The sequence below is a fragment of the Nipponia nippon genome, unplaced genomic scaffold, assembly GCF_047370975.1.
Source record: "Nipponia nippon isolate SJK-2023a ecotype South Korea unplaced genomic scaffold, ASM4737097v1 scaffold_7, whole genome shotgun sequence".
In the NCBI taxonomy this organism is placed as follows: Eukaryota; Metazoa; Chordata; class Aves; order Pelecaniformes; family Threskiornithidae; genus Nipponia; species Nipponia nippon.
This window is the reverse complement of record NW_028262391.1, coordinates 30,796,731-30,809,751: the sequence shown is the minus strand read 5'-3', so window position 1 is coordinate 30,809,751 and position 13,021 is coordinate 30,796,731. Positions and strand designations below refer to the sequence as shown.

Genomic DNA, 13,021 nt, shown 5'->3' with positions numbered 1-13,021 from the left:
GAACATTAAATCCATATCACTTTTCTGAAAAATATAACAACAGAGGCCACAAGGAATATGAATACCCATCCAGTGTAAAAAGTATATATATTTTTAAAAGTATCTCTCTCTTTATAAAAGTATATGTATATTAAAACAGTATATATAGAGCCTCCAGTAGAGATGCTACTTGTGATAGTGAGGCAAAACCTAACACATTCATACAGATCCAACAACAGCAAGCTCTGCTTCTTCCCTTAGCAGTTACCTATTCCACTTATTTCACTCAAAAGCAGCAACAGCTACAATATTGTTGCAAGAAAACCTGGTTTCTATGGCTATGAACATCTGAGAAATCTGTTAATCAGAAATGCAAGTCAGGAGGAAGACTCCAGTGCAGAATTTCTAGGGTGCTGGACTGGCAATAAGCAACTGCCTGGCACGGTCCCCCAAATACTGCATTAATATTATTAGAGGATCTCATATCGGATCAATCCAACACTTAAGGACATCAAAGCAGAATGAGCAAAAGCTAATAAATGCAGTAAAGGTACATGGAGCATTTCCAAATCCATCAGGAACATTACAAGGGCAGTGGAAGGAACAGACCTGTGATAAGTGTACACTGCAAGATATTTAATAGGAATCAATGCAAAGGGAGCCCATTGCAAATACAGCAAAACTGGTAAATGAATGGAATTACAAAATTCAGCAGAAAGCCAATTTATGGCAACCTCTGAAACAAGAGGCACTAAACGAGCTGCCCACCTCCTTAGCCTGCCTGTCATTTCTAAATAGTCCTGCATAGCAAATAGATTTGAGTTCAACTCTCCAACCCAGCCTGTAAGCCCAACCCTACCTTGACCTTAATTATTACCTGGAGAATAATCTCCCTAAAGAACTAAAGCCGTAAACAGATCGCAGAGGAGGGTAACTTAAAATCTCCCTGTGGTTCCAGAATTACCAGTTATGTAGCCATCACCATCTAGTGCTGCATGTTGAAAACTAAGATCTTCATGCAAGTATTTGCCATTTAAGAAAGCTTTTTTCCCTCCTTCTGGTGATTAAAAAAATATTACAATTCTACTAGTAGTAGACTAGTAGTATTACGTGACCTCTGAGCCTCTAAAAAGTTTATTGGAAAATCTGTGAACCTCATGTGGGGACTTTCCTGGCTCTGTCGGTGCATCACTGAGCAAAAAGATGGAAAACAACTGGAATTTTGAAATAAATCCACAGCAAATGAATGGTAATCTATGTGGTGTTTACTGTAGATAATAGTGAATAATGAAAGCCATTACAGCCCACTGTTTATTTAAATGCTTTTTCTAAACCATATCAAATCATAGCAGCAAAGCAGAACCCCACTTTGACTTTTGCATGCTTCCTGGTTTGATTACATACATATTTGTATAGTGAAAAAAAAAAATACGTTGCACTCCCCACTGAAACCTTCTACCCAGCAGGAAACCACTTGCAAATGACTGAGGATGAAAAATATTTAGGGAGGTTTGGGTGAGCCCAGGTTTTCCCCTCCAATGTTAAGGGCAGCGGTGGTTTCAGACCCTCCTGTGGTATACTGGAGCTCATTAAACTTGGTTAAAAGAGAGCAAGCCATCATTAATTAACACTAACATATATTCTGGCTTTTTCCACCACAGAAACCTGCCTATTTTGCAAGAGAGGGAAAAAATGCAACAAAATAAGAAGATGCCATAGGAGGTGAAGATCAGCTGCAGGCTGCTGATGGGAAGAGGGATCACCCACGTACAGGGGTGACGCTGTTGCTGACACCCTTCATGAACAGCCTGGCCGTCTCACGGCCAGACCTGCAAAACCTGTAGCACTGCTCACAGTATTTGCTGAACACCTGAAAAGTCCCTCAGATGTGGCTCCAGGGCTGCTCCCTACAGCAAAACCTGCCCCCGCTTTTCCTCCAGAGGATGGAAACCAGCTCCTCTCGATGGAGCCAGTGGTGCCATGTAGACCTGGCCAGCCGAAGCCTTGGGGAGGGTCTGCATTGTCTCATTTGGCACCGTCTTGCCCAGTGCTTCTCGCCACCTCTCAGCTCACCAGGAGCTTGCTCTGGTTGGCTCTGGGTTTGAGGAAGATGAGGAACTGGTGGTGCTGGAGAAAGATCGGACACCTTGAGCCACCAGCTGGGTGTGCTGGCTGCTGACCAGGCCTTCCCATCCAGCATCTGGTCCCAGCACAGGTGGGAGAGCACCTTCACAAGCACCCTGTTGCAGCAATGAGCAAGACCAGAGTGACTTCTCCATGGGAAAAGTGACCAAAAGGGGCTGGAAACTGGCTGCTGGAAATGTGGCAGGTCACTGAGGTCCAGCAATGAGGGCAGGGGACCACTTGCATGCTCGTGCACACTTGTTTGCATGCTACGGGCTCTGGCCTGACTCTGAAACACTGTCTGGGAGAGGAGATCACTTACTGTACTTCTCTTTCCCGTCCCAGCTGGAAACTAACAGGGCTTTTCCCTTCCTGCACTTGGTTTGTCCCTCTGGCAGCAGCAGGTTGGTGCACTCATGGAAACCCAGGGCTGGAAGGGATCTCCAGGAACATCTCATGCAGGATTGTGCTTCTCCATCCCTGAAAGATGCTCGTCAAATCTCTCCATAACAGCCACCAGCGATGGAGAACCCACCGCCCTCCTGGGGTGGATGACTGGCAGGAGCTCCACTTCCCAGCAGCAAACCCAAGGTGGTCTTAGCACCATGCAGGGACCCTCAAGCATCGTGTAGTCTATGCACACCAGGATGGACCTCGGCCTTCTTGTGACAGTGTGATTCGGTCTGTGCTCGGCTTGTGAGCATAGTCCACATCCTTTTTGAATGAATCACTCTTCAGCTGCTGCTGACAACCTTGAGCCCAACAGAGAAACCTTGTTGGTTTTTTTCCCTGGTTGTTTCTGGCCAAGCGGTGACTCAGCTGTCAGAGGTAAATAACTCTTCACGCTTTGTCTGAACAGTCATTAACGATCCGGAGCCATAAAAAGCAATTTCTTCAGGGCTTCCTCTCTGTAAGGCTGGATTTCAAAGCAAGATAGCTGGCCTGAGATTTAGTGGGAGTATTCATAAAGATGCTCAATAAAAATAGATCTCCAGAGCACAGAAACCTTGTATGGTTCTGGGTCATATGGCAGAGGGTTTTATCAACAGTGAGTGAAGGTTTAGGCAGAAAAGCAAAGCAGATCCTACTCGCAGCACTTAGTGAAGCCTACAGCCACTGTGTGAAAATTGTTAATGACAAAAAGCTTCTACCCAAGGTGTTCGCCTGACTCCTACTCCTGCCCCAGGACCTGCTTGTTTTTCATTTATTTTCTTTTTCTTCTTCTTTCTCCGAAATCTCAGCAGCAAGGATTTCTTCATCTTCTTGTGCCATAGAAATCACACGAATGGTGACTAAACTATCAGAAGATTTTGAGAATATTTCTTCTCCCAGGTGGGTGTGTGCTTTGGGGGAGGTGACAGGCGATCTCTGGTGCACTGGTGATTTTGGTGGGATCGGACTGAAGCTGGAACCCTGCGATCCAAAAAAAAAAAAAAAAAAAGGCAAAATCAACCGTAGCAGACCCTTGTCCACTACCCTTAACCACGGTGTCTGTGCTGTGCAAAGCCAGGCAGACGTTTTGCAGAGTTTCACTGAACCAGACCTCATCATTGGGATATCAGCTTGCTGCCAAAGATGACCCCTGTGAGAAGGGCAGCTGGATTATATCCTGCACATCTTGAGAGAAGTGCATAGAGACAAATGCAATGCTCACACATCCTGCACTAGCTCTTGTTTTTCTCCTCAAGCATCTGGAGGGGTTGATCTTGGCAGAAGTGTTGTTGTGAGGGAGCAGCCCCGGATTGCCCTGTGCTAAAGCCTTCTTTAGACAGGAGCCTCAGAAACCTCACCTATGGATGCGCCATGGAAAGGGCTGTCCTTCTAACGGGGTCCTGCTAACTCCATTAGTGGGGTTAGCTCCTAATACGTGCACCCTCCAACGACACGTCTTGTTGCCACTACCATATGGAGCACACAATGCCACTGCTCACCATTGCCTTTAACTGATTATTAGTTAGTGTTAAGCACCACATGGTGTGAAGCCTTGTCGTGCTTTTGTGAAGCATGCAGCTATGCTCAGCATCTCCCTGGATATTTACCCAGCCTCAAGGCCACTGTGTGCTCCCTATCAGCTGCTCTTTCACCTCCCTTTACATGTCCAGATGTGATAGTCTGCATAACTCCATGGTGGGAAGAGTAACAACAAGGTCTGCATGGAGATACGACCTTTTTTTACGAGTTCAGCAGAGACACTTGGAAGGAAAAAAAAAAAGAAAAGAGCAGGGCCATTTTCTTTTACAGTTGCTCATGACAAAAAGGCAAGGGTGATTTCAGTGCAGCTCATACAGAGCTGGCAGGATGGCATGCCTGCTGCTTGGGGCCTCAGCCCCAGCCACACCATGAAAGCTTTGCAAATATTGATTGGCCTGTGGATGCTGGATGCCAGCATCACCCTCCGTCCTGCCAGCACCTGGATTAATTACAAGGCCTCTGTCTCTGTGGCATGGAAGAGATGTTAATCTATGGCTATAGCCCAGCTAGAAACTAGACTCAGGCTTAGCATAGCTGGGCAAAAAGTCAATGTATTTCCCTTTTGTGTTGCAAAACAAACCCTGTGGGACAATGATATTCTCCCAAGGCCATGTGTAAGATGCTGGACCACCCCTTCCCATTTGCCTGCGCTATGCCAGACCCCAATGGCCTCAGTTCACTCCTTTAAGGCACCTTAATGACAGTCTCTGGAGCTGGTCAGGGAGAGCAGTGACTTTGCATCTAAGGAAGCAAAGCCAAATTGCCATCATCCCCATGCTAACCTGTGTCATCTGCATTGCCTTCAGCTCCTTCAGCCTCCACCGGAGCTGCACCAGCGGCCCTTTGCCCCCCATCCTCCCTGCGGCAGCCAGGGCAGCCTGGAAGAGCTTCGGGGTCTCAGCTTTTGGGGGGATGATCAGCGAGTCTCCAGGTGCTCCCTTCTCATTTTTGGGTTTATTGTTTTTTTTCAGCATTTTCCTACAGCAAGAAAAAGGAGAGATGATTTCAGACTGGGGACATGTGATATTAGCTGGATTTTATAATGCAGAAAAATCAAACTTTAAAAGGGCAGGTATTTTTTACGCCCGAGGAAGGACAGAATAACAAATCTAAGTAATGCTAAAAACTAAAGTGAATATTTTAACAGATTTTTAAATGAATGCGCTTTGGCCATGTTCGTTCCCGAGTTGCACCCACTTTTAGCGGGTGAAGCTTTGCAGCAGGGCTGGGCTGGCTCTGGGCATCTCCAGCCTCCCCAGCCCGGCAGCGGGGGACGGGTGCCCTCTGCCGAAGCGCGGCAGCCCCAGCCCAGCTCTCCTCCGGGGACCTGTGCCTAGCGCCTGGTGCCTGCAGCGGGGGTTTTCCCACTGCTTCGCACAGAGAGGAATCTCCCCTTGCGATGCTGAAACCCCTACTCTGCTTTTTTTGAAACCCCACAGGCGAGAAAGCAGAAGCCCGACACACACTTGGCCTTTTTACGCAGCAGCTTCTGAGACTCTGGATAATGCACCAAAATCTCATTCAAGTCCTTCTTGTCCAAAATGAAGAGGTTAGCGAAGCCATGAGCTATGACGTTTGCTGTTCGGCGATTTCCCCCTCCTGCCGCCAGCAAGCTGAGAGAGACATGGTGAGACATAAACACTGTTATTAATGGGCTCAGCACAACATTTGCAATTTAAAATCTCCCTTTTCCCATCGTGTACCCCCATCTCTCTCTTTCAGACGACTCAAAGTTTAATTTTCACCCCCGATGAAATTTTCCAAGCTCAGTTTTTAAAGAATGCTGGGAAATGTTGGCATGGAGTGCTATGTAAAAAAAAGATTTGCCTGTTTGAAGGTTTAAATATTGCATTTTACACCACTGTAGTGTCTGCTGGGCTGTAGGGAGGCAAACTCTTTCACTGTATTACAAATTAGTACAGGATTTTACATGCGCATGAAATGGGCAGATTAATGGCTGGGAGGCTGTTTTAGTGAAACATCTTTTCTTATTCATTTTCCCATTCCTCCATATACCTCTGCTTACTGTCACTAGCTCCCCAGGCAGAAAACAGCATGATGACAAAAATAGTGGAAAAGCTCCAAGAAAAAAGCAGTAATTTATGTAGCAAACACTGCTCAGTATTCGTGGCTCTCAATCACAAAGGTTAATTAGGGTGTTGCTGACCTCCCCACCTCCCACCCTCCTTGCCCAGAGCCTGCAAGCTGTATTTCCCCAGCTCCCTGGCAATGCTTCACTCACCTTATTTCTCCAAACACGGATCCAGCTTTCAGAGTCACCAGCACGGTTTTGCCATCGGGTCCCCCCAGCACCTGCACTTGTCCTGCCTGAATAATGTACATCTCGCGGCCGATTTCTCCCTGCAATGAAGATGGGTGCTGTGTGGGGTGCCCAGAAACAGGGAGGCCTTATGGATGCCCTAACCTGCATCTTGCTAAAAACCCCCATGACCATACTGCCCTCTCCAAGCTCTCAAAACACTTTGTCCTGATGGTGCTCACTCCCGAGCATCCTCATCTAAGCATCCCAAAGTCTCCTCCAGCTTGGCAGGCTCTTCCCATCTCTCCTGCTGTTCATGGCTGCAGCAGAAGAGGTCAGTCTTTGCACAAGACCAGCTGCAGCCGAGGATGTTTTTGCTCTGAATTTCCTCCCTGTGAAGCAGCTAGATGCCACAGTGATAGGGCCAGGCCTGGATTTGCCTGCTCTGCATTGCTCCTAGTGTCCTGCACAGCCCGGCCATGACAGCGGGGATGGGAAGGCACCCGAACATCTCATTACCTTCTTACAAACGTAGTCATTAGGCAGGTAGACCACCGATCTGAGCCGCTTCAGCATGTCAAAGATCATCTGCCTGTCACAGCCCTGAGCCAAAGGAGAGCCAACAGCGCCGTTAGTCTGCACTGGCATGCCAGGCTCCACCGGCTAGGACCTGCACTGCAGAGGGTACCTGGAAAAGGGCCACTTTGCTCACGATGTTGTAGTTCACGTCAATGGCGATGTCCAGCCTCATCTTGTCCGGCAGCTGCACCAACAGCTCTGACTCATCTGTGAGACAAAGCAGAAAACTGGCTGTTCCCAGCACTTGATCTGAGAGTGTGTCCTTGGCGTGGCAGTGGGAAAGCAGCCTGCATTCTGGTGGCAGAGGGCAGGAACAAGCTCGCCCAGAACGGTCTCCTCCAGCCTCTGCCTACCCAGCAACCTGCAGGTCTAAAACCAATGGGTGATGGAGAGCTACCCTTTGCGTTATCTCAGAGACAGACCAGTAAGCCCAAGCCAGTGTCTGTCTTCGCCAGGAGAGTGGACGCAGAGGTCCTGCCTGATGATTTACTGGTAGGGTGAGCTTGTGGGTTTGCTGTTGGACACAGTCTGGCCAGCGATTGCCAGTCACTGCCCTCTCCCCAGGGACCAGCGGGTGGGATGCTGGACTCAGTGCACTGTGAGTGATGCCGGGTCACCAAGGTGCTGCGACCCAGTGGCAGCCAATATACTCTATCAGTGGGCAAACTAGCCCGTATAGCAAAGAGTAAAATAAGTCACCCACTGCCCCAAAACTGTAGTGCTGTTTGACAGTAATGTTTCAGCTCTGCAAAGCAACTGCAGTAAAACATGAGGTGCAAGTGTTGACCCTCGGAGCCGTTGGATCTCACCTAGCATGCCTTGTGAATGCCACGTGTATTCATACCACGTTTTCACCCGGTTCTGAACAGTTTTGGGGATTTTGTAGAAGTTCATGTATTTAATGGTACTGTCCATGCAGCTCCGATAGTAAGTTTGACCTGCGGTAGCGGCGCCAACCACATCTCTCATCTGAATGGGAGGAAGGGGTGGAAGAGATGTTTTAATTGCTGTTGCTTATCCATCATGCAGGTTAAGCAGTCTAGAGCATGTATGCTGAGTCCTAACAGCATCTACCAAATCCTTTTTGTCTTCCACCAATGCAGAGCAGGTCCTTGCATGTGGAAAACAAACCTGGAGATATGAACCTGTGGACCAACCCCACCGAAACCTTCCCCACCTGAGGCTGGGAACCCCTCGCGACTCCAGCTCACCTGCCCTATCATGACAGAGAAAGCAAAGACGCCCGTGAAGTAGTTCAGCAGCTGAAAGACGATCTCAAACAGGGTCTTGGGGTCCGGCAGGCCCCCGATGGTGATGAGGGTTTTGACTGCCCAGTAGTAGCAGCGGATGTAGCTGGGAAGAAAAGAGGAGGCAGCTTTGAGGGCATTTCTGGCATGAAGGCCTGTTTCACTGCTCAGTATCAAGCTCACATCCTCTGGCCACGGCAATCCAGAGCCTGCTGAGAGTAATTACGGGTGATGAAGGGAAAATTAAGGGGCTGCAGACTCCCCACCACACCTGCAGGTGTTTCTGGAGATGCTACAGGAGCAGAGGGGCGTAGGGACACTCCAGAAACCTCTGCGTGGGATGCTCAGCTGCTCTGGCTACTTCCATTTTCTGCTTATTTCAGCCCCACTACTATAAACCAGCAACGTATTTTCAGCAACGTTTACACTTTTAGAAATAGTCAGGGGAAAAAAAGGGTTTGTGAGCAAATTGTTGGCATGGGACTCAGGAGATGTCAAGTGAATTCTTGATTCACTGGTCTTGGGCACTCCCTTGGATGTTATAGTTACACCTAGAAATAGATACAGGTATGTATATCACACAAAATAACTATACAGCAGCAACATTAACATAGGAATCTGAGTGCTCAAAGGGAAGGCAACACCCACACTAAGGCTGCCTGGGTGACAGTCACTTGTACCCAACTACACCCACACCTCATGGTAAGCCCTTGCCCATGCCTTTTTTCGGGAAACTCTCATTTACTGCATGGTGCTAAATTAGTTAAATGTTTCTCAGTATTTTATTTTGCCCATGTTGTACGACTTGCAGATTTGGGCATTTGCTACGAGGCAGCATTCAAGCTTGCGAGCCGAGCGATCTGTCTGTGGCATCCATCACCGACAGTGCAATGAACATTTAACATGTGTATCTTGGAAATGCCACAGCAAGGGGACAGGGTGGACACTGTCCCTGGGAATGAAGGTGCTGGGCTGGTCCAAGGGGCCCGACTAATGGCACCTAGGACCCAGTTTCACAGGGTGTGCAATGCTGCATTGAGCCCTTAGGTTCAAAACATAGCCCCCATCTCCAAGCACAGCCTCAAGACTCCATCCTGACCTGGCAGCAGGTCAACGCAAGCAGAAACAGGGCTCACACCACCATCCTGCACAGCCAGGGAGTGTTTCCTTGTTTCCCAGCACAAGGTTCCCAGTTTTTCAGCCTCTTTGTCCTGCCGTTGCCTTCCTTCTCAGCCCAGCTGCAGCCTCCTTGTCTTGCAGCACTGTATATTACTGCACATCTCATTCCTCCTGTCCCCGTCATTCTCCCCTGGCTCCGCATCTTCTCCTGGCACTCCCAACCCTTTGCTTCAGGGGTTTTTATGAACCCAGCGACATCCTAATACCTTCCTTCTTGCTTCAGCTCATCACAGCAAGCTGTGCTGCGTGAGGACCCAAGCCCTGGCTTGTACCTGTTTCCTTCTCCGTCGTAGACCCAGCTGGTAGAGCCCAGTCCTTCATAGGCTGATGCCCAGTAATAGAGGCAGGAGTTCACATGCAAGCTGTACAGTAAATAGGCAGTGGTCCGAATCACTCTGCAAAAAAAAAAGGAGACAGCAAGAGGGGAGATGATATAATGTCTGCTGGGAGAAACACATCAGATCCCCCCTGGCATCACAAGGAACTTCAAAGTGATGAGCCAAGTCCTGACCATGCAGGTCCTGCCAATGCAGGAACCACAGAGCACCCAAACGTGTGTCCCTGCTGCTCCCTCCCCCAGCCCTAGAGCTCCAGAAGTGCCAGAAAAAACAGCTTATCTGCTGGTGGCTTCTCTTTACTACCAGCACCCCTGTCCCTGCTGGGTTAGGGAGAGGTGATCCTAGCCACGTGGGGTCCAGAACCCCCACATCCCACCTGCATCAGCCCACACCCATGTCAGCCAGTCCAGGGACAGTGGGAAAATAAATCAGAAACCCTGAATGGGTGCACACCGAAGTGAACCTTCCTCCCCAGTAGCAAACAGCAACTCCATGCTCTCTCCCTCCCTCCCTTCTCCTCACCTGTAGATGTACGCCTTGCTCAGGATAGCCTCCAGGCGGTTGTTGAACTCAAAGAAGGCCATGTACTGAGAGGAGAAGGAAAGCAGCATGCTCCAGCTTCCTGCGGCCCCCGTCGGGAGAGTTACATCCCCATAAAACCCCACTCCCCCTCCTTTTCCATCCTGCAGCCCCTCTGCAGCATGAACTGCCATGGACAGGTTTGGCTCCATCTGTAAGTGCCTTTCTATTCAAATGTGAGCGTGTTTTAGGATGGCAATGAAGTGTTTGAACAACAGCCCCGCAAAGCCTTCAGGACGTGACTTCCCATCCATTTTACAATCCTCTTGTCATCATTGATGAGTCTAGCCATAGCTTACCCCAACCAGCGTGGAACTGCTTCACATCCACTGCACCTGGTGTTCTGCCTGATTTTGTAAGCTCCAACTCACCTTCAGACAGCGAGGAAAACGCAGGAGTGGGTTGACACCAACTTTGAAGTAGAAGAGATCCAGGGGCAGGAGGCACACCACATCCATCTGAAATCCGCACAAAGAGAAAAACCTCTGTGGGGACCTGCAGGTGTGGTGGGGTGAAGCTGCAAGCCATGGTTCAGATTAAAGATTCAGATTAATAAATAAAATTACGTCAAACCTTAAAGCGTTGTGATCGCAGGTAGTTCTCTTTCATGGCCTTTTTATCAGTCTGGTTGGGAATAGGAGGGAGAGAGAGAGAAGAAGATTGATCATTGCTTACAAAAAGCAATCAGCAAGCAATCAACAAAAAGCAAGTCAGGCATGACCATGTTGGCCATGACTTTCCTCTTCTGCACCACAACAGGGAAGATGCTCCTTTAGTGCCCGGGAAGGGGAGCAGAGGAAAAGAAGCAGAAGAAGACCTGGCCATACGCCATCTTCCCATCCTATCTCGGGACATTTTGTGCTTGTTTTGCATCCCAGAGAAAGTACATCGCAGTGCCAGCACCACAAAAATCAGAGTTTACAGGAGAAACCTCCCTGTCTGAGCATTTGCATGGGCAATGGGAAGGCTGTACCCTCAAGGTTTTATTTTTCACAGCTTATTTAATTGGATATGGAAATGAAATCAAGGGCTTTCACTTATCTCAGGTGCATGATCTATGAATTCAGATAGCAGTCGCTTTTGTCATATCACTAATGCATTCTGCCTAGCTGTGCTCTTGAAAAATCAAACCCAGAATTTATTATGCCATCTGCTCATGGTTAGCAGCATATGGCTGCACTGGGGCCGTTCAGTGTGCATCTCACCACAGTGCTGGCAGGACCACCCTGTGGAGTAACACCCTCTGACCATCCCTACCCAGGAATAGGGCTGCCAGGGACCACATGCTTTCTAGATGGGCTGGTATTGACTTTAAGGGAAAAGTATGTATGTTTGGGAGACAAAAAGGCTGCCAGCTTATCCACTACATAGCAGGAGAGATGCTTGCAGTCCTCTAAGAGTGGACACAGCCCTGATGGCTGCAGCCATGGTGGGAGAGCTTGGAGAGATTGATTCAGAGATCAGTGACTGGCACCATCCACGCCACTCGTGGCGACAGGGATGGGAGGTCTCTGTAGCCAGTCCCCAGCAGTGGGATGCAGTGTGCTGCCACTCACTATTATGTCTCCCCCCTGGACGAACTGCAGCCGGGTCTGAAAGACGAGGATGTCCAGCAGATAGATGAGGTCACAGAGGTAGTCCACAAGCAGCCAGCAGTGGATGTTTGCTGGCGTCTGGTAGGGGAAAGCCCAGCGAACGGGGATAAACCAGCAGTTCCAGTTCCAGGCCATGACAACGAAGAACAGCCACAGCACGTACATCAGGTCTGCACACAGGGAACCGCACCATGATTAGCTGGGCACACGTCCCTTGTCCATGTGAATCTGCTACGCAAAGTAGTTTTCATCCCCTGCCCTGCCCTGAGTGCAAGGAGGAAACTTGCAGGAGGTCTGTTATCAACAGCATTTAACTGCAAGTGAGCTGGGATCTAGATGCAAAGTGAATACCACCAGTTGCAGAGCACATTGCCTTTTATCAGAAAGCCTCTTCTAACTTTGCTGGTTATACTAAGTTTGCTTTTGCTTTGCTCCCACAAAACCAATTTTCCTTGCTTTTCTTTTTTCCCCTTGAGTCTGTGCTGAGCCAATGGCTGGCTGCCTGAACCTGGGGGCTTCGAAACGTCTGTGAAATAGCAAAGACTAACGAAGGAGCTGGGTTCCTGTGGGGTGTCCACCAGGCAGTGGATTTTTCTTTTGAGATTTTTATTTTTATTTGGGGTGTCCATACTACAGGGACAGCGTTTGCCCACTAAAAAACCTGAAAAGCAGAAGACGGCTGCCCCTTCCCTGCCTGGTCGTGCTCCTGACACCCACAGCTATCGGGAAGTATTTAGGAAAGCCTGTGCCTTTCAGGGGAATTTAAAACTGTTTTTTTAGTAGACAAGTGTAAGCTAAATTGCTCCTTCCTCACTTGTCCTCCCTTCTCTACAAGGTCTCATCTTTTACACCTCCTCCCCTCCTTACCCCCTCTCCCCCTGCCCTACCAGCTTGCCCCCAGCCCAGGCATGTGGCCATGCTCTGTCACTCACTGGTGAGCGGGTCGATGCTGCTGGGGAACCGGTAGTTTTTCAGGCCGTCCAGCCAGGGCCGGTACTTGAATGTGCAGCACAGCATTTCACAGTAGTGCTCATCCCCTGCCGGCTTGTCCCCCTGCAGCTCCCCTCCTGGGGGAGGCACCGGTGCTGCCACAGGTGCCAGCTTGGCAGGGGCTGTGAGAGGCCACACAGTTATTTTAAAGGGCAGAAAATCGTCTTACGGCAATTTGTC

General features: G+C 49.1%; 1 protein-coding gene across 4 annotated transcripts in view; it reads right to left on the bottom strand.

Moving 5' to 3' along the window:
• Nucleotides 1-241: 241 nt before the first annotated feature.
• CNGB1 (cyclic nucleotide gated channel subunit beta 1) overlaps nucleotides 242-13,021 on the bottom strand; it is a 33,059-nt gene continuing 20,279 nt past the window's right edge. For all 4 annotated transcript variants that reach the window (XM_087740110.1, XM_087740111.1, XM_087740112.1 and 1 more), the window contains 14 exons: nucleotides 12,784-12,963; nucleotides 11,813-12,021; nucleotides 10,830-10,880; nucleotides 10,628-10,714; nucleotides 10,200-10,264; nucleotides 9,612-9,734; nucleotides 8,125-8,266; nucleotides 7,723-7,882; nucleotides 7,023-7,120; nucleotides 6,854-6,937; nucleotides 6,317-6,435; nucleotides 5,541-5,687; nucleotides 4,857-5,052; nucleotides 242-3,516 (listed from right to left, as the gene is read on the bottom strand). In XM_087740110.1, the coding sequence (XP_087596236.1) occupies nucleotides 3,304-3,516; nucleotides 4,857-5,052; nucleotides 5,541-5,687; nucleotides 6,317-6,435; nucleotides 6,854-6,937; nucleotides 7,023-7,120; nucleotides 7,723-7,882; nucleotides 8,125-8,266; nucleotides 9,612-9,734; nucleotides 10,200-10,264; nucleotides 10,628-10,714; nucleotides 10,830-10,880; nucleotides 11,813-12,021; nucleotides 12,784-12,963 (1,874 nt within the window). In that variant the 3' untranslated portion in view covers nucleotides 242-3,303. The remainder of the gene's footprint in view (nucleotides 3,517-4,856; nucleotides 5,053-5,540; nucleotides 5,688-6,316; nucleotides 6,436-6,853; nucleotides 6,938-7,022; nucleotides 7,121-7,722; nucleotides 7,883-8,124; nucleotides 8,267-9,611; nucleotides 9,735-10,199; nucleotides 10,265-10,627; nucleotides 10,715-10,829; nucleotides 10,881-11,812; nucleotides 12,022-12,783; nucleotides 12,964-13,021) is intronic.